We start from the raw sequence: 24293 nt of genomic DNA on the forward strand, positions 1-24293 counted from the left end.
CGTCGTCGTCGGTCACTGAACTATCAACAGCACTCGCACGCACGCACACGCTTACACGGCGGCCGGAACGTAGTTGTATTATAGTGTATTTTTGTTGTAGTAGTATTTGTAATAGTATCTCTGTATCTAGTATAGTATTAGTATTAGTATTATTAGTAGTAGTTGTAGTAGTAGTAGTAGTGTAGTAGTAGTAGTAGTAGTAGTAGTAGTAGTAGTAGTAGTCGTCGTCGTAGTAGTAGCTTACCTGCCGCGGTCGTCGTCGTCGTCGTCGTCGTCTTCTGCGCGCGTACCATCGCCGGCCGGCCGACGTGTCTGTGTGAGACATCAGTGCTCCAGTGCAGTCATCGCGGGTACGCGCACGTGCACAGAACGCATACATAATAAATATATTTAATGTATTATCATTATTAACGATAGTAATATATATATATATAAACATAATATATTTATAAAGAGTCGTTTCGATCGGTCTATATTTTCTATGTAAGCGCGTTTTTTAAAAATAGTATTTTCTTATCGCCGGGGCGTTAGACTGATTAGTTTTGAAATTCGCGCGTGAATTACTGTTGTGCTTTCCATCTGAAAATGTGTCTCGCCAATTCGCGCCCCGAAAATCCCACCGCGGTATAACGGTGGCGGTGGCGATGCACCACCACCTGCCGGAGCAGCATCACCACCGACATGTCCCACCGTCGCAGTGCCGTCACTTGACGACTGCCGACCCTCGTCGGGCATCGGTCGCACTCGAACCGCCACCGTCGCCGCCGCCGCCGCCGTCGTCGCCGCGGACATCCATCCGAGTCGTCTGTTTTCGCGAACGCGCTACGACATAATATCACATCGTACAGCACACGACAACACCCGCGTAACATATTAAGACACATACAATCGTCGCAACATGGACGTGTTCAAGCTCGACCAGTCGTTAGCGGCGGGGCTGGGCGGCGCGCCGTCCGCCGACAAGCTGACGGCCGACGTGTCGTTCGGCGCCGGCACCACGGACGAGTTCAACCTGAGTTTTTTCGACGACACGACCACGGACACGGCCGGCTCCGAGAGCCACGACCCGCCGGCCCAGGGATTCGGTGACGAGTCCTGCACCGCCGCGGCCATGGACACGACCGCGTCCACGCCCGCGGCCGCTTTCCGCGACGTCCGTGTCCAGTCTCCGTGCACCAGTTCCACGTACCGGCAGCCAACCGCGTACGCTGGTCACGCGGCCAACTCTCAACCACCTCCCCCGCCGCTGACGATCGCCGTCACCAACTCGACGCCGTCCTCGTCCACCACCGCACCAGGTCAGTGTTCCAACCGAGCGCGCGATTCGCGCCGATTTTTCCACCCTATTCCCATAACACCGCGCGTTACATCGTGTCTGCTATATTGTCATTCGCTCCGATACGACAGTTAGTGTAGTTGGTAGTGTTGTACAGCTGCCCAGCACGAGTAAAACGAACACAAACAATTATTTTACACAACTCTCTGGTAACAGATGAACGCGGTAAAACACAGGTTAGATTACCAGGTACAGCTAGGTATATAATTTTTCTGTACATGATAACTAATTTTACTGAATTATACTGTACTTATGGATGGCCTTTTAGTCGAATGCCCGCTATTTAGATTCTTCCTAACAGTGAAGATTATCGTACTATTATATAATGTTATTATACCTGTCGGCAGTATAAGTATTTTGATTAGTAACTTTGTATACGAAATTATCTCCGTTTACAACTCGTGTGTATGCGGAACAGCACGAGGTCCATACACTTAAACGTAAACGTGAATTTATAGATTGCCAAGTCCTCGGCAAGTTGAATAACCTATAGCCACCAGAGGCAAAACATCTAGTGAATAAGTGTTGAGTAAATAAAACAAGTATTCTAGTTATCAAGGTAATGGTTTCATTGTTAGTATCTACTTTTGTCGTGCCATTCATAAACATTATATTCGTAGTATTTATAATTGTTTGACAAAAAATAACATTTTATATTTATTACACGCATTACATTCACGAACGTCTGCAATGAAAAAATGCACAAATCAAATTAAAATAAATTCAAATGTTTTTCACTATAACTAAATGGCTTTGAAGCTAACTATAGAGCAACAAACTTTTGGGAAAATTGTTGGGTACACTTTTTTTTTTTCAATTTAGGATCTGCTTATCTATCAATGGACCCGGATGTTTCAGTTTTTGTAGTGTCCTCGGGGCCCGGGTTCTCACGCCCCTCTCTCTGCGTTTAATTTCGACCCTGCAGTATATTATATACCTGTGTACGGGCTACGTGTGCTTACTTCCGATGACCCTGTGCGATACGTTTTGAAATATATAGGTATAATAAATAATAATAATGTGTTTAAAATATATCGTTTATACGATTTACGATGAACTATTATTTAGGCATAATAGATCACTCGGTATTTATATTATATTATTATGTAATTTATGTAACTTTCATGTACAGTGAAAGTATACGAAAATAATCAATCTTTTACTACTAGTATCGTAGCCCGTAGGAAGTGATTTTATTTTAATATTAATGGTGTATATATCATAATAATATATAATATGCATGTGTATGTGTCTATATGTATAACATAATATTTCTCGCTTAGTCGCATTACGTTAAAATGCTTCGATCGGGATAGATTATATTTATATTGTTTAGATGAAACCGGTACCTACGCTCCTGATTTGCATCTGACACGCGCTTTATGTTGATTGGATGCGAACACTTTGGTTTATTATATTCAAATCATAATTATTGTACACGATGGCATACCTACGCAGGCTATACGTCTATACGTCTTTAATAGTTATATATATGAATACAAGTAGTATTTATGCGTCTTTTGACATCAATGCTATATTTAGATTTTTTCGTCTATAAATTATAGTTTATTGTTTATAGGTATGCTATAATCATATGTTGTATTAAATTTCGATTTCTGTGTTCAATGACTATATGATGCAAGTATCCGTTATTCATTATTTTATTACAAATGGACAGTAATTAATACATACCATTATTAACTAAAATAATACAGGTTTTTTACCTATATACTCTCAATGAACACGAAATAACGATATGTATATACAAATTAAAACGAAAAACACCCTTACTCCCACCACAGGTATATTCGACGGCTTATATATTTTATATGAACACCGAAGTTTGAGGAGTAAATGTTCAAGCCGATTTGTTCATCAGACCTTGTTAAGGAAACGTCTGTCGAAACTTTCATCAAGCACTTTCCGGAATTCATCGTAATTAGTTCGTATATATAGTTATGTACAAGGAGGATTAAAAGTTTTCACTAAAAATACTCTACAAGAAGTTGCACGAAACGTCGTCGGAACTTTTGTAAGACTTCATCGACCGCATAAAATGCAACGTACGCTATTATAACGAAAATCGATTTTTTCTCACCCTAAAAACAATCTTTCAGTGCGAAATCGTCGTCGGTGATAAAAGAAAAAATGATTTATTGCGATCAAAATCTGTCGCGAAAAATAAGTACAAAAATTCAAGGTCACGTAAAATAACAGGTATACCATAACATGTATATATATATGATAAGAATACGATACTACATACGTATAGGAAAATCAGATATTACATATTATTTATAAATATATATATATATATAGATATTAATACCGGTCGTGTATGATTATCTCGTGCCTGCGCATGTATCGATTATGCGGTTATTTTTTCCTTGCACATTCAGTCATCCTCTATACCTATTATATTCTGTTGATCGATCATCGGCTTGCGATTGGTCAACGATGTTGATGTTGAAGATCATTCACTTTGCTCGTGTACCGTTACCATGACTAACACATATGAATACGTGTACATTCACACACATAATAACACATATATATTTTTTAGTTATGCGCCAAGAGAGCACTACCCGCACCTATGCCATTGGTTACCAAAACCGTTCACCGCTGGTCTTGTGCCAAACGATTTTAAACTTGCGTAATTTAATAACATACCTACCTACCTGTTTTTTATTTATTATTTTTTTTTATCCTAGCCTTCCGGGTAAATTTCTTTCAGACGTAATCGAATATAGGAATATACACATATTTATACGTACTAAAATTTTTTTTCAATTATAATATATATCTATTATATTGTGTTTTTATTATATGCATAAATATACCGATTTAAATGTTAGGATACCGTCATGAACATTTCACTAAATAAATATTGCATATAAAATCGTTCATATCCTATACTATAATATAATTATAGGTGTATAATATGTAGTATACACAGGCATATAATATACCACGGTATTGCAATGCCTACATAACGGTTTAAAATTTATCCGAATTCAATTCGTCTTATAATATTGTACTGGTACTATATATTAATATGGAAATAATTTAATAATTTGCCATTCGAAACATGTGCATATCTATTGCCTAAAACTCTGTGTATACGTACGTGACAGCTGTATTAATTCCTATAATATTTAAATATATAGGTATATATGTATTGTAAGCGCTGTATTATTAAATTTGGGGTAATAGAAAAATAATTTAAATAAAAATCGCGATTTTTTTTTATACTAAACGATAGGTAAACACGTAATATATTAAAAATAATTTCGATTATTGCTCGATTTTTGGTTAATCTTTTAACGGTGCCGTCGCCGTGTGGACAAAAAAAATTTAATTGTTGGATCTATTATTATTATTTCTAGTCATGATATTTTGGGATTGAAAAAAACGAAGAAAATCATACCTATCTCACTGGAATAGTTTTGTATAATATACACACAATACACATGGCATTTATTAACGTAGGTTTGTATACATCGTATATTTGTTTGGCGTATATGATTTGTTTATTATACTTATTATGATGTTCAATATATTTATTATTGTACCTACTACACACGAAAATATTATATCAAACGGGAACAATAATAATAATAGTAATAATATACCATCGGCGCAAGTCCGAACAAAAGTATTTAATTTTTCAACAGAACCAAATATATTGCAACTATACCTATACATCTCTACCGTGCGCGGTGCGCCGGCTCGCCGTTTACAAATCAATATCAAATATATAATAACGCTATCCATGGTGCTAATAATATCATATTATATATACACTACTATAGCACTGCAGCAGTGATAATAATACTGTAAATACGCACTCCGAACTTAACACTGAACTTATGTAATATGAAGTTTTTTACAATTTTATATTAGATTGACGATTGTAGGTATGCAATAGGTAATATAAAATTGATATTGATCGTTTCTGACAAAATTTTATCGTGAATCACCTGTGACACTATAATACATTATAATATACAATAAATAAATATATAAGAAGAATTCACCAAAACATATTAATTCCATTATATCCTTAGTATATTTTCATTTTAATATTAATAATTTAATATTTATAATTGATAATAAATTTAGTATTATACTAGTACTTGTTATGTACAGTTAATTTTTATTAACTAAAAAAAATTGACACATTTACATTAATTACAGTAATTATTTTAAATTATCAAAGTCTTCATGCTTTGTAAACGTATCATCCTTAATAACTAAGAAATAATAACTTATAGATTCTGCTCAATTAAATTGCAAATTATATACATCGACATTTTTTTTAAAACTATCTACCTTCTTAACTATTTACAATAAAAATAAAGCTTTTTGTTTAAATAAAAACTTTGTATTGTCACATAGTTCTCTTTAAATAGTATAAAAATTAATAAGTTAATGATTATGTATATAAAGAATGAATACTCATTTATCAAGGTCCTATTCTAACAAAGACTTGGAGGTTTTGTGTTTTTTAATTTTATTTTGGAATAAGGAGATCAATAAAAAAGTTCAAAAAGTTTCATATAACACCTTTATTGGTAACATACGATATTTTCGACATACACTTCAAAATAGTTACTTATTTTTCAATTTTGTCTATTTTTTTTTTTTGTCAGAAAAACCAATAAAAAACCAGTATAAATAATATATTTTTTAAAAAGTATATTGGTTCTTTTCGTCATAACATAATAATAATATATATCGAACTTTTGGTCAAAACATTTTTTATTATACAATGATTGACAAATGGTTTATATTAATTTTTTTTTTGTCAATATAATATTATATAATATATAAACGAATCCTACCGAATATTACCATTTATCACATTGGTACAGGTCATTTTGATACAATGAACCAATCGGTCTATATAATATTTTTACGCCAACATACATCATGCATAATCAAATATGTGTTTCGGTTTATGTTTTACAAAAATTATTTTAAAAAATACCTAGTTAATTGTATTAAAAAGTGATCACATTAATGTATGTGCTGACTATATTCTTATTGTATGTATAATATATGTTCAAAAAAATATACTTTTCTGTTTAAAGATTTTAAAATATAAATATTTAATTTCAGTTATTGCGTAATGTTCGTTTACCTGTATACTACATATTCTAATTACAGTCAAGTAATAATATGTATAAATATGTATATTATTCCTGATTATGAACAAATTGTATAAGGTTTTAAATATTTTATGCTCCAAAAGTTAGAGCAAAGTAAAACAATTATAATTAACCATAGTTTTGCAAGTAGTAGAATTCGCTGAAACAACTGAAGAAAAGCATAATTTGCGTAATTTCGTCAGTGTTAATTTATCAAGTATTAGCTTTGCGGGCAAGACAGCGAATAACTATTAGGGATCTATACAAAGAACTAGTATTATTCGACCATTTATTATATTTTAACAATGAACATTCATTAATTCAAAAAGTTTTTTTTTCAACATTTTTACTTTGGAAAACTTAAGATACTTTCATTCTTATATTTTATATTACTTTTATTTCGTCTAATATTATGCCAGAAGGTTTTGAAAGTTCATAAAAAGCACAAATGTTTTTTTAAGAATACCAATGTGTATATCTTATTGAAGATAAGTTTTTATTTACGGGAGTTTAAATTTGAAATTTGAAATAAAATTGTAACACATACATTTAATGCTCGTCTTAACTTTAATATTTTTAAACCATGATAATATTATAAATAATCTTTTAAACCAGCATTTTAAACATCATAATATTTAGAAAAGTATTCAAATGATGAAATTAATAATATATGTAATTTTTAAACATTTTAGTGGTTTAAAAAAAATATGGTATATATAATATAATATATCTGACCAGTGACCATATAACACAATTTTAATCAATACAAGTATAATTATATGATAAGAATGCTATTACAACTGTCGTATCTTTGCTTAATAAATAAGTTACCACTTGTCTTAATTTTTGTAGCTTTACAGAACATCTAAAACTCTGCACGGTTGATACCTATAAAGTTATATGTTACATACAGTTTTTATAAACTGTGAGATGGTTGATGTTGTCTTTTAATGCAACGATATTTTTATATATTTTAATATAGTCATTTTTATATCTGAATGTGCACACATATAATAATTTAATATAGTTGTTGGAAGTTATGAATCATGATATATAGTGTGGTACTACAACATGATAAAATGAAAGTTTGTTACAATCATCGCTACTGTTATGCAAATGTAAGGCACTTTATTATATGCTACTTTTTTTAGTCGAAAAAATAATATCTACAGACTATAGAGACCCCGTACTATGAAAAAGACTAAAAAAGGAAATTTTCAAGCGAATCTGTTAAATTTACCAGTTTCCACAAAAAAAATTTACTTAAATTTCATAATATATAATCATGACAGTGGTGTTATTTCAGTATTTTATTAGGATGTGTATAGTAATTTTTTTTAAATCTAAAATGATATTCATTTTTTCTTAATTTATGATAAAATAGTTATATTTAATGAATAACGAAATGTATGCAATATGTTGTGTTAAAATTAGCGACATTTGCGTTACTTTTTTTGGAAAATCGTAGTGTAGCTATTATTGCTATAAACCAAAATAAAATAATAATATGCTACGATTCCATTGCAATATTTAATACATATTTCTTATGTTATTTGGGAGTTATATATTTATAATTGACGAGTCGATAATATACATTGTCCTTTGCATAATGTGGTAACACCTATAGGTAGGCCTTGCATTTATATTATATTAAATAATATTTTTAAAACCCTATACAATTTTTAATCTTTTCATTCTTTTTATGTATGTCATTATTGTATAAACTTCAAATGAAAATTAAAACCTTACTTTTTACAAAATACAATGGCCTGTAAACCCGATATTACTATTTAAAAATTACTATAATAGTTAAACAAAATGCAAAATTGATCAAAACGTATAGTTATTAGAAGCCTGTAAAAGCCACCGTCGATAACTTATACAATTTATTTAAAAAAATACATGGATTAGTTTATAAAGACATTACTTTGCATGGATTCGAAACATAAACATGACAAGAAAACTCTATCAATATTGAACTTGTCTGTGTACCGTATATAATATAATATCAAATATGTCAGGGCTAATAGTTATATAGATAGTACACACGCGACAAAAAAATTAAAGCTCATATTTTGTACACGGAACAATATTATAATATTCGTATTATGTCCAATATTTACTGGTAGTAAATATTTAAAATCTAAGAAATTCTAAAATTTTGACTTACCTATACAGTTACACTACACACCGTTTAAAATTTAATTAAACATAATAATAAATTAAAATAAATTTTTAATATAGTATTATAATGTGTGAATAATATAACTATTGCATTAAAAAAAAATGTATTATCATTGTATTTAAGCGTATAAGTATAAGTCACAATTTACAGTATTATAAACATGGTATAAATAACATAAGAACACGCATCATTTACAATTCACAGAACGATTATTTGGTAATGGGACTTGTTTATAAATGATGAGGTAAATATTACCTAAAGAGGCAATGTTACTAAGACAATTTTATAAGAATGTTAGCACTTGGTTGTTTCTAACTCCTGTTTGGGGTTCTATCGAAATCGGATATCTCTACACATTTTATATGGTGTAGTCGAAATCTCGTATTTTTAACGAATCACAGTAGAACAAAATACGTATAGCTATAAAAACCTATATACCACAAAATAATTATGTTCGTATGTACGTTATACGTATTATACAATTAGTCAAATAAATAATTATCATCGATTTGAATTTTTAAAATTGCGAGTTACCTATATTTATATATAAGAACGTAAATATTAAAAAAAAAAAAAAAAAACATAATACTCAGTTGCTTTGACGTTAAATTCGAAAATTAATGACATTTAAACTATGAATAAAATCGCGGTTATATATTATTCATTAGAAAACGGCATAACTTATTGCGATACATTATTAGTTCAGTTGATAAATCGCCACGTTCTCTGTCTCGTTTAAATTCCAATAATTAAGACAGCGGAAACTATTAGAAGAGATTTGACATGATCAATAAAAACGTTTTTTGTTCTTCGGGTCTTCTTCAGACGATAAAAAATGGCTAAAAGAGTGCTTTCTTTTATTACTTTTACCGCCTATATTTTATATGTATAGTTTATACATACTATAAAGTATAATTCACGCCTGTATGAAGTCTATAGAGTATTCTAAGTTACTTTCTTTCCGAGAATTGGAAACACGGTCATGTTTTTTTTTCTACATAACTACCTTTACGATGCAAATAATCTGAGCTTTAGGTATTTCATCTTGAACAAACATCGAGTGAATATTGTTCATTTACAATTCATAAATAATGATTAAAATATTCTTAACGATTTTGCATAAACGTATACAAAAAAAATTTAATTGAAATCAGTTGCAGGTAATTATGATATAATAATACGAGGTAATATACTGTTGTATCATAGACTTGACTGTATAAAACAATTATTATTTCATACTTATCAATTTAGTATATTGTTAGTCATATTATAATTTTGTGAATTTATAATAAACGTTTCATTTTACGAAAAATGCATTCTATTATCATATTACATGTATAGCATCAATGTAATAACTACTTTAGTATTTTATTTATATCAGTAAGTGTTTAACTCGCATTTAGGCTCTTATTACAGTACTAATTACCAGGGATTTTAGATTTAAATACATACGGTATAATATATACCGTAAATCATGGCCTGCCATGCAATTGACCCCACAGATCATAGAGATATTTTTGAACGGAAACTATATTACGCGAGTGAAATAAATGGGCTGCACGATATTACGACAAACCTATAATATAACCCTTATATTTTAATATATTGTAGTGTCCTGTGACTTCTGTGTATCTCCTGCAGTCTTGTTTTTTGGCGAAACAAGACCCAGCGTGATTTAAACAATTTTGCTTGATTTTATCGTTCAGACAACAGTCACATTTCAGATTTATATTATCTCGTATACTATGCGACAAAATGTAATATATATTATTCAGTAATCTGGAGTTTTATAAGATTATTCAAAAGTGAATGATTTTTTTAATGACTGCAATAATATACGAATATAATTACTTTAATTTTACTTTATCTCCACGACTCCACCGTTAATCCATGATATTATTATTTAGTAACTGTAGCTCATGACCACCTTTGAATAGCCATCATTTTAACCGTTGCGTGTATTTCCAAGGCGACCGAGATAAATAATATACTAGTTACTGTACAACCCAACTTCACCCGGGAAAAAATGAACAAACATAAATTTACAGCGCTATATCGATGTATTTTAGTTTTAGTGCACCTCACTTTGTGACCTAATTCAACTGAAATGGGCAATTCACCTATGGTGGATTGGACATATATATCACTTGGTATATTTTCAAACGTAATTCAAACTACTTTTTAAACTTTGCTGATTTTTCTAAGAATGGCCTCTGAAACTTTTGTCAAAGTCAGTGGAGGAGTTTTTGAGCCCATAAGTTACTCAAACATATGGACTTTGTCTTTTGTTGTATATTTAAATAATAAACTATAAATTAAATATTATTTTATTTTTAAAAAAAAACTTCATAGCGACGCCTAATAACTAATTAGTCTTACAATTTTTTTTAAATTATTTTCTAGTGATCATTCGCAATCATTTATAATACAAACAAAATAATATTTAATTTTCACATGCTCAAAAGAAAATCATGAGTGAGCTACACTATAGTAACCTATAGGCCATAGGGGTTGTTAAAAATGCTTAAAACGCCCTCTTAGTCTCAAGCAATCTATTGATACCTACGTATAACTTTTATTGAAATCAGTCTATGAAGCTCCTAAGATTAATACTTTCAAACAAATAAACTCTTTAGCTTTATAATATTAGCATAGGTATGTAGATATATGATAGTGAAATTTTACTATATTTTAGAATATGAATAATAAAAAACTTAAATTGTCGAAGCTTATAGTGTTATTGGATGGGTGGTGTAAAGTCGTGCTTCAAATTAATCATGCACTTATTACATGTTGTGTTAAAATTATTGTTTTTTATTTTTTTAATTGGCATAAATAGTGCTCAACAATATATAGTTGATTATTATCGTTTAGTGTAAACAATTTGTCTTTGTTTCTTCGATATAATATAAATTCAGTAATATAATACATTATATTACTTATAAACACATTTATAATAGGGTTTGAATAGATAGCGGAAGATATTCCTTAACTTTTTTTGTGAACTTTAATACTTATATTTTATGTTTCAACGTTTATTTAATTTTGACGTGTGCTACACAGATGCTTGTCCGTAGGTAAAATACGTAATGTCAATGTTTAAAATCATAACAGTAATTTTAAATTATATGATGCGAGATTATAAGACCACTTATTCATATGCATACCATGGAGAAATAACAATTTAAACATTCGACATTTTTATTATTGGTACCTTTATAAATATATAAAATATATATTATTTATGTGTAACATAATATCTTTATGATTTATGATCAAGGCCAAATCTGATTCTTCAGAGCCCGGACCCCTCCTCATCCCATCAAATTTTGTTTAAAAACGTTGACACTAACATAAATATTTTCAGTCATAAATAGTCGTAATAGGTAAATCTTATCATTGTCATATTTTTAACTGAATGTCAAAACTTAAATTCAGTAAAAATTACATAATATAGTATAGGTATACACATATTTTGCCCCATCCTCCATCCGAAAAAAATACCTCGGTATGGCTTTGATCATGATCATATAGATAATTCTAGCACAAAATTCTCTGTAGGATATATAGTTTTTGAAATTCTGAAGATTATTGCTAAGTTTTCAAGTCGAAATCCGAGACGAATTTAGCTGTATTGAAGAGTTGTTCTTATACAATAAATATTATTGTGAAGACTCTTCTCAAACGGTGAAAGATGGGCTGGTGGTAACTAGAGCGGCTCTGGAGTAAAACATAATATACCTAGTTTCAGCATAAAATCGCGCTTGTGTATATACAATGAAATACAATACGTTCGATTGTAAATTGCAAATAGTAACGCTAAGAGTGTTTAGACAGAAATGATTTAGCAAACATTTTGGAACGTGCCGATCGATCACTCGCAATATTTGAGAGGACGAAACGGTACAAAAACGTATCAGCCGGTACTGGAAATTTAACCGAAATATGACTATACCGCTTGATGGGATCGCGACATTTTTTTGCCACCCCATAGATTATAATGATGTGCTGTGTGCATGACGATCATTCGATATAATCCAAATTACCGAATGACATCACTCGCGACGGGTCGAGCGTGCACAGTGACGTGCTCACAGGCGGGGATCAGGGTGTCATGTCCCCCCTTTGGATGTTTTTGTATTGATGTATAATATACATGAAAAAAAATTTAGGGTCTGTGACGAGTTAAAAATAAATATCCCCCCCTTTCAAAAAAGCTGAGCACGCCACTGTGAAATGCGAGAGGACTCACAGGACTAAACCGATAATACACTATTATATAATAATATATACACACAGGCACATACGTGTATTATTAAAATGTGTACCGTAGTCGGTCCGGTCGCGCGCGTCTTGCACATATACTATCGCCGCCGTGTACGCATATTATATTGCAGCCGCAGTGTGCACGGTGCGTGCGTTTAACTTCCTACATAATGTGTGTACCTCCATACCTATCTCTCTCTCTCTCTCTAATATATATATATATACACGTACCACGGCCCGTGTACGTGCATGTGTGTACGCCGTGTACTCAGATCGTACAATAATAATAATAAAATAATACTACCACGCGCAATTGTGTGTGTGTGTGTGTGTACGCACAGGAAGGACGGAAAAACGCGCGGCGAGACGGAGACGGGACGAGAGAGAGAGGCGATTAATAATTATTTATCGTCGTCGGAACTGGTTTTGTGTTTTAAGTTTTGGTACGGACGAGCCTCGGCAGCGCGCGTGTGCGGGAGAAGTGAGGCTGCGGGTAGAGAAAAAAAAAATTATAAAAAAGAGTTGGCAAACTGGTTATGCCGCGCGCGCGCGCACACCACCGCGCCGCAGCCCGAATACACACACCGTCTTTCGCGTTCGTAGGTACCTATATAGAATATATATATATGTATGTGTGTGTGTAGAGTACTACATGGGTGTGTGTGTGTTTCTGAAAGCACTCAAGGTTATTGAACCGTCCGGCGACGGAATCCTTAGCTGCTGCTGCTGCTCGTATTGCCTCCACACTCTCCGCCGCTGATGTATATAATAATAATAATAATAATATAATATGTGTGAGTGTGTGTGTGTGTGTGTACGTAAATGTAATATAATAATAATAATATATTTATATCTTTTATATTGTCGTGTGTCTCGCTGTTTCTTTCTTTCTTTTTTTTTTTTTTTTGTGTGTGTTTCGTTATTACCTATTATTATTTTTTTTTACTTTTTTACTTTATTTTCATCCGTGTATTTTAAGATAAAAAAAAAACACACGAATTCCAATTATTATTATGTTTTGTGTGTTCGAGATTTTCCGTTTTTACGAAGACTCTGTATTTTATTAGATTATTATGTGTATTATATTACGACATTACCTATATATATATATATAAATATAATAATATAATTTATTTTTTTGCACATCTTATATCTTATTATATTCTCGCCATTCTCGGAGCGAACAGTCAGTCTTGAGATGTCTCTCGGTCGCGGTATTATTGAGTGTGCGAAAATGACGTTCCTATATAGGTGTTGATATAAACATCTGGATCGTGCATAATTCGTTTCGACTTAGAATTCAAATAATTTAGAAAATACGATCTCATTGTAAATCATTTTGATTTTCGAATCGAGTTCGTTAAACGTGGTATCGGTATAATATCAAGTACTCTTTTTCAATTCGTTCGTTTTTGGAAGAAATCCTTCAGATCGATAAATTAGTGTACCTGGCCAAAATTAACGTTTCAATATTTAAACTTTGACTCGAATCGGTTGAATATCAAGTGACTGTCGTATAACTACTGAAAAGTCGTTATTATTGCGTTTCACATAATAAGAACAGCAATCATGACGATTTAAATATAACTTCGAGTCTTATTGTGCATTTTTCTTGGAATACGAGTATATCTAAAGCTAGTCTATAGCTAGTGTAATAGAAACAACTAAAACACGTAGTTAGTTGTGTATAATTTTGTAATCCAATAACATAGAATTTTGATAATCGTTTTAAATGTATTATGACTTAAGAATTCCATGATATAGACTTAGACTTATCATTTTCATCGTTCGAGATGTTCCTTGATCTTTTGATTATTTTAAACTATGCAGTATTCATGACTGTTATGATAACTCCAGAATATCAATGGGTTCATTTCAAAACAAAAGTCAGTAAATCATCAACCACTCTATGTATATATATTATTCATATTTATCGAATCTTTTCACCGAACAATGCGGTTGTACAAATATTGTAAATATTTAGACGCTGTGGGGGGACACAATAATAAAATAGCCGAATCCTCGGGCTGGGCATCATCTATATAAACAAAACAAAAAAAACGACCCTAAGAAAACAAATATCGTATATACAATATATATACATACATACATATATAAAATATATAAATATATTTTTACGTTTATACAAGAAGTAAACTTATTCGTATATATATATATATAATATATTGTATAATGCATGTATACGACCATTAGTGTTGAATATATACTTGAATTTTATGCGATGGTTTTTCCATTCTTCTTCTTCTTTAACTACGAAAGCAATATTATATATTTGAAATTCGATGTTGGCATTACGCCGTTAAAACGCCATGCCACCGCCGACCGTGTGTCCACATGAAGTCCAAATATCTACACGGAATAGGGCGTGGTATTTTTATGTATAGGTACCTATAATATTAAAATTTCTATAAGCGCGTGCACAAAGAATATTTGTCTTGTCGCATAATGGTCGATAGCGGTGTCTGTCAATGATCAACGTCGGACTGGGGTGATTAAATAAGATTTCTATGGTCTTCTGGATTGAAGTGATTTCTGACTTTTTCAAAGATGTTTTTAATGGAATAAAATTGTTTTGTGATTTTGTTCTAAAATGAAAAATAATTTCCATATAAAATTTAATAAGTATCATAAATTTATACCGATAAAATATTTTTAAGGCCTATACATGTTTAATATAGTCAATATGTTTATTATATTTCATTAAAACTGAAATTGGTGTTCAAATTAAGTACGTAATGCAGCAAAAGTATATCAAGTCGAAAAAAATAATAAATCAAAAATTATATCAATTGTTTCCGTCACGATTACGCAATTTTTTTTTTTTGCTCATCGATTAGGCCGATTTTTTATGTGATTATAATAAAATATTATTATAAGTGCTACACTTTCCGTTCAAAATCGGTGTGATTAGTAGTAAGTACACACGTAAGATTTTAATCGTGGAAAAAATCTTGTTTTCGAAGACTGCTGAGTAATCATTTGCAAAGGTCGAAGCCGACAGAGATTGATTTCATTGACTTCAACTACAGAGCATATAAACCGAGCTCTTGAAATTATTTAAGATATCTAAGTTCATTATAATATATATAAGTTATTGTATGAATTGTATTTTCATGTGAAAGCCTCGGCGATGGGATTTCATATCGAAGCGCGTGCGTGTAAACGAAAATTAATAAGACGCGGGGTCGTATGATCGCAGTCGATTACCAATAATATTATATATTTTATAAGGTATAAACATGTGTATGGATATAGGATACGTGTAATACATAGCGATCATGGTACAGGTGATAATAATATTATTCGAGTATACGGCGGAAGTACCGGTTATACTCGCGTACATATAATATATACTATATATACATATTATAACCTAAACCACCTATTATATATACCTATATCTATAGCTGCCGTGTATTAAACATTTACACGGGAGATTGTAAAAAACCGACGGTTGACTCGACCACAGAGTATAATATTATATAATGCAGCCGCAGTGATTTTTTGGAAAATATTTTTTAAATAGAAGTATACTTGACTTTTTATTTCGATACGGTCCGTGAACACTATTTAGGTACCTAGGTCTACCTACCGATCGCGTGAGTCTTACACATTACGTTTGCTATACCTACCCGCTGCGGTATCTTATTATATATATATTATATATTATATACAAGACATTTTATTTTGACGTCTAAACGCGCGTGCGACCGTGTATAGTAATTCGTTTCGTTCTAAAGTCGTTTTAATTTTATCATCATACGTACGAAATAGTTTATGTGCAATATCGCTCAGAAAAAAGTTTTTTATTTTTGTTGTTTTATTGTTTGTTTAACAATATTATCACTAGTTAAAAGTTTAATAACAATATTAAGGACTAGTTTGAAAACTTCACCTGTCATGATAATCCTGTTTTTATAATATTATCGCAGCCATGCATGTATCCTAATTTTCCTCCATAATCTAATAACTGACTGTTTTCCAATATCAGCTATTTTCTCACAAAAAATATCACGAAAAAAAATGTACGATTCCATATTATGTCCATATAGAGCCTCATCTGCTGTCGGTTGATCAGGAAAAAAAATAAACGATTCCATTTTCATCCAAGTCAATCTTTTGTTTTAAATTACCGATTATTTATTTATTTATTTATATTTTTCTGTATTTAAAATATACCATCAACATTAAACAAAACCACCTACAATAGTGTCATAATATTATTTAACTGCTAATTTTTATAGTGTTAGTTATTTAAAAAAAATCTATATTGTAAACCCATAGCGTAATTTATATAAATATAATGTATGTATACGTATATAAATGATTACTTTTTACAATACATTTTCTGCACGATTAAAATCCATAATAACTACTATAAAATAAACTTTATCATTGTTTCATTTACATAATTGACCAATTTTATCAATTCTACTAGATTAGTAGATATGTGTACAATCTATCGGTAAAATAAAAATGTAAAAGATATTAAATTTAAATAAAGTGTACTTAGAAATAAAATATTATCTTACTAAACATTTTTTTTTTTTGGTAGAAAATGGTATGGAGATTTAGGTAGGGAAAAAATACTTACAATATCAGAAAAAGCATGTAGTATGTACCTGTATAAGCTCATGGTGCTCCTTGGGGTGTAACAAATAGGTTAATAGGTATAACATATATAATAATGCGAGTATTATAATATTCATAAATCATAGATAGGCACATTGATGTCCGTTAACGATCACACTTTAGAATAGTTTGTGCATGCTCTGCAGTATAGTAATAACACTAATAACATTATATTTATACATAATAGCTATAGGTATCACGTGTATTTAATACAGTTAAAACAATTAATGAAATAAATTTTCTTTTAATGCTATCTTTATACTGCAATATTTCAATATGCGCTCTTTGTAATAATTACAATAATATATTATATAAACAAAATAGAAATTATTACTTCTTGGTTTATCTAAGACCACGTAGTAGCCAGTAGAAATCGCATGTTTAGGTATGTATATATTATGTATATTTATATAGGACAGGTACCCTTGGTTATAAATTTATTATAATATTAAGTAATATAATGTGGTCATTGGATTTTATCCACATTTTATTGTGCTAGCGTATAGCCCGTTGGTGAAAATTATCATTGCTCACTCACTATACCCATACACATCGCTAGTAATAAAATGTGCAATTTTAATAATGATATAATAAACGTTTTTGTAATAAATGTATAAAAAATAAATGTATGCTGTAGGGTCCCACATATCTTATTTTGTATTATTGCATAGAAATATATAGAAGTTTTGCTCGAAAAACTTCAATGCAAAATTCAATCGTAGTGGAACTCATGACGTTACATAATTGTTATTGAATGTACTATAGCAGTTTTGCTCATGGACATATATTATATATTATTATAATTTATAATAGACAGAACAACTAAATTGAATTTTAAATTGTAAAAACTGATATTGGGTTTTTTCGCATATTATGTCAAAATTAAAATATTATATGTATAAGTATCAATGCGCTTTTGGTTTAAATTTGTTACACCGCGATTGCGTGTCCTGCGCTCGCTATATCTATCTACTGCAGTATATTATATATATTTTACGAACGAGTAGATAATAATCGTTTTTCATCGTAATGTATAATATAACGTGTAATCGTGATGTTCTCTATACAGACACAGCAGTACACCGCGCAGATACATACGACTGTCGACTGCTATTATAATAATAATAATATTATATATATATAAACGTATTCGTCGGACCAGCAGCAGATAGTTCTCTTTCTATATATTATTATTATTATTATTATTACTATTATATTTTTACTCCTCGCCCGGTTACTATTATAATATCATGCACGTGTACCTATATATACCTATACACCACATCAGTGCTGTAGTACACCTACCATGTTATTATTATTATTATTATTATTGTGACGGCACACACCCACAACCTCCACCGCCTTGGCATTCAAATCTCAACATGTGCGTCACTCTCGTATTACAATAATATCGCGTACAGATGTAGGTACGTATGGGAAACATTTGTAACGATCATATTTTTTTCCACCTTGTGTATTGTTGTTCCACAGTCTCCGGGATATTGTTAAAGTTCACTTCTTACCCGCGCGAATCATAGCCGTTCCTACTTGGCGTCGGCGTGTATTTTAAGCGCGATTTTTCAGACATTCACTGCAGTGTATATTGTAATTATATCGTTCCGAGTAAAATAATATTACATTCTACAACTAAGAAATTGTGATGGATTTGATTTAGAAATCCCTAGAAAAGTCCTAGAAAATAAAACGTTTTTAATATCGATACCTATCACGCCTTCGATCTACACTTCAATATCATTGTAATCGGATAATTAAAGTTAGGAACGTTTTATTTTCATCTCACTTCATTTTGCATATTTTACATGTATTAAAATATAGTTAACGATGGATAATCGGATTATTATTAACTGATCTTATTAAAATGTATATTACTTATTATGCTCTACATAATATCATAACGGTTGCGATTATAATAACTAATTAAGTACCTACCTCTACCTACCTAAACACCATCGCGTGTTGGTGTTAAAATCGGTTTTATGAACTGATGAAGTATATTAAACGTATGTTGACCCCTCACAATGTAATATCGTTACATTATCTTTATATATTTATGATATTCTGGTTGATTGACATAAAATAATATTCAATTGCAATACATAGTAAAGTACAAGTACAGCCATAGTCCATAAAACGATTACATCGTTAAGTACACAGTATTTTAGTATTCTCTCGGATGTAAGGAAATTTAAATTACCGGTGTTTATGGACATTATAATATAATATGTATGAATAAATCTACTCTGACTTTTATTTTAGTATTATTCTATTAGGTGGCCAATAGTCAATATTACATTTACACGAGTTGTATTTTTAACGTCGACGTCAATTTAACGAGTGATCGAAATCATACAATATAATAGTTATACTTATAATATTATATATTTCTTTGTGCATAAGTTACATTGGTCTGTTTTCCGTCTTATATGCTTACAGTATGCAGTATACTATATATATATATACATATTATATAGACGAAAAATCAAAAAATACTCGTCGAGTTGTTATTGCTGCAATGATTGAAATGGCTAGATGATTTATTGTCGGCGGGTGAAAAAAATAAATATATAACGTATACTGCAGGACGGGGTTGCAAGGTACACAGCAGTGACTACGTGTATATCGCGAGGGTACCATGAAATGTAGGGCGTGACAGGTCTGGTGACCTAGTTTCTTGGATTCCCTGCGAGGCCCCGTCTATATACATTCGTATATATATATTATATACAGTCCCGGGTGGCGGATCGATGTCAGTAGTTTTTGGCAAAACGATATTGCCGTTTTCCTCTGAGCGTAGAAAATATAATGTACACTTATACTTGCGATTTAAAAGCTCTGAAAACGCGTACTGAAAATATAATATTATATATTATGTATACTTATTACCCAATCAAGTTTATAAAAACATAAAGATCGAAAACGATATCTTTTACGAGTAGTAGAAAGTCATCAAGGATTCTCAAACTCAAATAAATCTCCTTTAGTTTGTAATTTATATTTATAAAAAAATAACTGACGTTGTATGTACAACGTTTATTGTATACATTTATAATTTGTATCATGTATTCATGCAACAATTTCTATTACTTTTTTTTTTTTTTTTTTTTATTGAAATTCCTTGAGCTACCTTAAAACAGTTAAAACGTTAAATTTGAAATATCTTAAAATTATAAGAATTTATTTAAATGACACATGTAAAATATATATTGCAAGTTATCACTTATAAGATCGATTTTATCGATAATGTTAATGTCCTCAAATATATTATATAAAATTATAATTTTACCAATTCGTGTCTTTAGCTGTGCTTGTATCTGTGACAATATTATTATACATAATACACACAAAGCGTCACATCGTCTCAAAGTATTTGTCCCAGTCTATACAATTCTTTTACTATTTATGATTTTTGAAAATTATTAATATAATAAATATCGACGTTCAATGTTTGCTGTATTTTTAGTATTTCTTAGTTAACTAAATTGAAAATAAGAATAATGAACTTTGTTTTAAGAATATCTACTTAAAAATCTCGTGTGTAGTAAATTTGTATGACTAATATTTTTGAACATTTTTAATACATCAAACCATCAAATTCCATTAAATATTCAAGTACATATTTTATTTATATTTATCTAAAATATAATAACACGAGTTTTACATAGTACGATGCTTATATATAATGTGTATACGGGGATAAACTCATTGAGACACTACATGTAATGTGTAAACACTATGTAACTGATATTAAATGTTAGTCAACGCGAGAGAGTAATTCAAATTTTGATAATGAAAACCGACCAGGTACATATAATTAAGAAAATATTTCTCTGTGTAATATTTTTTAAAACTCCGACATTGTAATAACACTGAGTACCTACGTCGACGCAAATAATTTAACAATAATAAAACAAAACTTTTTCTTCAAAACGTTAAAATTATAACATTATTCTGTTGCGAATTTCAATCTTTATCAAAATATATTATTTTTTGTTTACAGATCAACATTTTGCGGCAGCCGACTCGAACACTACGCCGGCCAAATCGTTCGTACCGTGTCGAGTGTGCGGCGACAAAGCGTCTGGATACCACTATGGCGTCACGTCGTGCGAAGGATGCAAGGTACACAGCAGCAATGATACATACTATTATATATACCTATATTACGTTAATTACAATATAATATTTGATATGTATAATTTAGTGAGATTACGTACATTTCAGTTGTAATTTTTAACTCTCAAGTTGTTGTTGATTATTTATTATACTCGCGGCCTTTAAACCCGTGATGCACATTAAAATAATAATTGTATATTATGTTATCTTCTGCGGGAAGTTGCTGACGAGAATAATAGAATATACGCGCGCAATGCGAGTGTCGCGACAAGGGTTCACAGAAAAAAATTCGTATTATCAAACTAAATATTAGTTACAAAGTTTTAGTTTACGTTTATCGTTACCACACATAAAACAATAATAATATACCTAATATACATATATCTTCCACGTCAATAACTTTTCATCTTTAATTAATATTTTACTAACATAATTTTGAGAAACTAATACTGTATTATATACTATAGTCATTTATGAAAATGTTTAGTTCACCTAAACTCGAAATTATAAAATCGAAATGTTTGTTTTTGTGTTGCTTAACAATTTGATATTGCTAATTTATGTAAATCTTTTAAAAGTTAAACTACTCATTTCCATTAAGAATTCAAATATAGTTATGTAAGTTTTAAAGTTTAGGCAGAAGGTGGTTATAAACTTATGGTTGGCAGGTCGATATTTTTGAAAACAACCATTATGAGACATCTTCTGCGTTGTAAATATATATACATATATATAGTTTGTGGAAAAGTGAGTATAAGGTCTTAAACGTTTTAACCCTAACCAGTATACGAGATATTTGCATAAAACGCATTTCAGATTACAGAACTCCATTCAGAACTTTTTTGATTTTATTACTGATTTTAAGTTTTTATTATAGGATTAACCAATGCCTAAGTTTTTATACACCACTATCTGTGTTGGTATAAACTATAAGAGATACGAGTACCCAACATCCGGTATCTATAATCTATAACCTGTCTGATTTTTCTCTTTTTTTACAAGCCTCGTGACAGCATCCTTACCCCCACTGTTATAATAAATAGTACGGGTCGAACTTCGAGTTTAAATTGATTTTCCGGATACCCAACACCCATACATCGTTCCCAACAGTCGGGAATATTTTCTTGTACTCACATACCTTCTCCCCAAGTACGAAATCTTAGTTAAATGCTAAAGTTTGATTTCGCTTCCATTTTGTATTTGTTGTAATTAAAAAAATTATAGTTCCTATCAGAGAATTTAAATTTTAAGAACTATTTATTCAAATTCATTTATAAAAATAAGAAGTAATTAAAATATATATATATATTATTTTTAGTTCAGCCTTATTTTTTTTAATATAAAATTAAATCCGATTAACAAAAAATAAAAGTAATTATAAAGTAATTAAAAGTAATTGGTGTATTATAGAAGTATGAGAATACACAAAAATTAACTAAACAATTTTTTTTTATTTTAGTACCACAAAACACTATAATAATTAATAAAGAATTAAATAAAATTTATAATTAAATTCTTTAAGAAGTATTTGTGAATTAAAAGTAAGTACTATGATGGTCTAAATTAGGATGTAATAAATGAATAATTTAAATAATTTAGAAAATTAATATCGACTCCTAATCATGTATTAAAATAATAAATATATATATATATATCATAAATAGTAAAATCACGGCTGATAATTAATGATGATTAAGTTAAATAATGATATAAGTCCTATGTCTATCTATGTATAATATACTATATATCAATTATTATATCCACACACAGATGTCGAAATTTTCTACAACGTTTTGAGGATATTATCTTGTGCCTATACAGTAATACCGACTTAATTATAATAAACATACACTGTACACTACACTATATAATATAATATATATACCTGTATAAAGTATGTATTGTATAGTCACAATATTAAGTGTGTCTAATTAATTTGGTGGGACGGTAGTAATAAATGATAACTGTCTCGGACAGTACATGGACTGTACGTGTGTGTTGTACAACTCGTCCGTATATTGAAAAAGACTTAAACACACAATATGCTGTACAGCACACCTGACGTTCATATACATATATAAGCTTATAATATATTTACACGTTACTCATAGATTTGTTATATTGTATTATATACATATAAATAGGTATAAACCTTTTTAATATAGAGGCAAAGTGTTGTCTTTCCGCTTTGATGTTTATGTACATAATATTTCATGTTTACTTTAAACAATCTATCAAATACGCTGACGTGTGTTGGAAAAACTAAATTATAAAGTAAAAAAGAAATTACCCGGATCATTTCATTTTTTCCAGTCCATTATTACGCACGATTGAAAAATTTTATTATAATTATTATTTCACGGTAATAAATACTGTGTCCATTGGTTGCACAATAGCATAAAAAAAATATTATAATAATAACAAAAAACAATAAAGATCATGAGTGGTTAAAATTATAAAATTTTAAAATTACATATACTTATATTGTTATTGTATATTTTCTCGTTTTATTCGAAAGCATATATGTATTATTATTATAAGACATCAGACGGTATAGATGGAAAAAAAA

At 30.3% G+C, this 24293-nt stretch overlaps 1 protein-coding gene across 3 annotated transcripts in view; it reads left to right on the top strand.

Moving 5' to 3' along the window:
• The window catches only part of LOC113552986 (ecdysone-induced protein 78C), a 61701-nt gene that overhangs the window by 21296 nt on the left and 16112 nt on the right, over nucleotides 1-24293 (top strand). Inside the window, exons 1-2 of one of the 3 annotated variants that reach the window (XM_026956070.1) lie at nucleotides 306-1298; nucleotides 21609-21730. In XM_026956070.1, coding sequence (XP_026811871.1) covers nucleotides 899-1298; nucleotides 21609-21730 — 522 coding nt within the window. In that variant the 5' untranslated portion in view covers nucleotides 306-898. Of the gene's footprint in view, nucleotides 1-305; nucleotides 1299-21608; nucleotides 21731-24293 lie in introns of those variants that run through there. The other 2 variants (XM_026956071.1, XM_026956072.1) reach the window with 2 other exon arrangements.

Source organism: Rhopalosiphum maidis, chromosome 2 (assembly GCF_003676215.2).
Source record: "Rhopalosiphum maidis isolate BTI-1 chromosome 2, ASM367621v3, whole genome shotgun sequence".
Lineage (NCBI taxonomy): Eukaryota > Metazoa > Arthropoda > Insecta > Hemiptera > Aphididae > Rhopalosiphum > Rhopalosiphum maidis.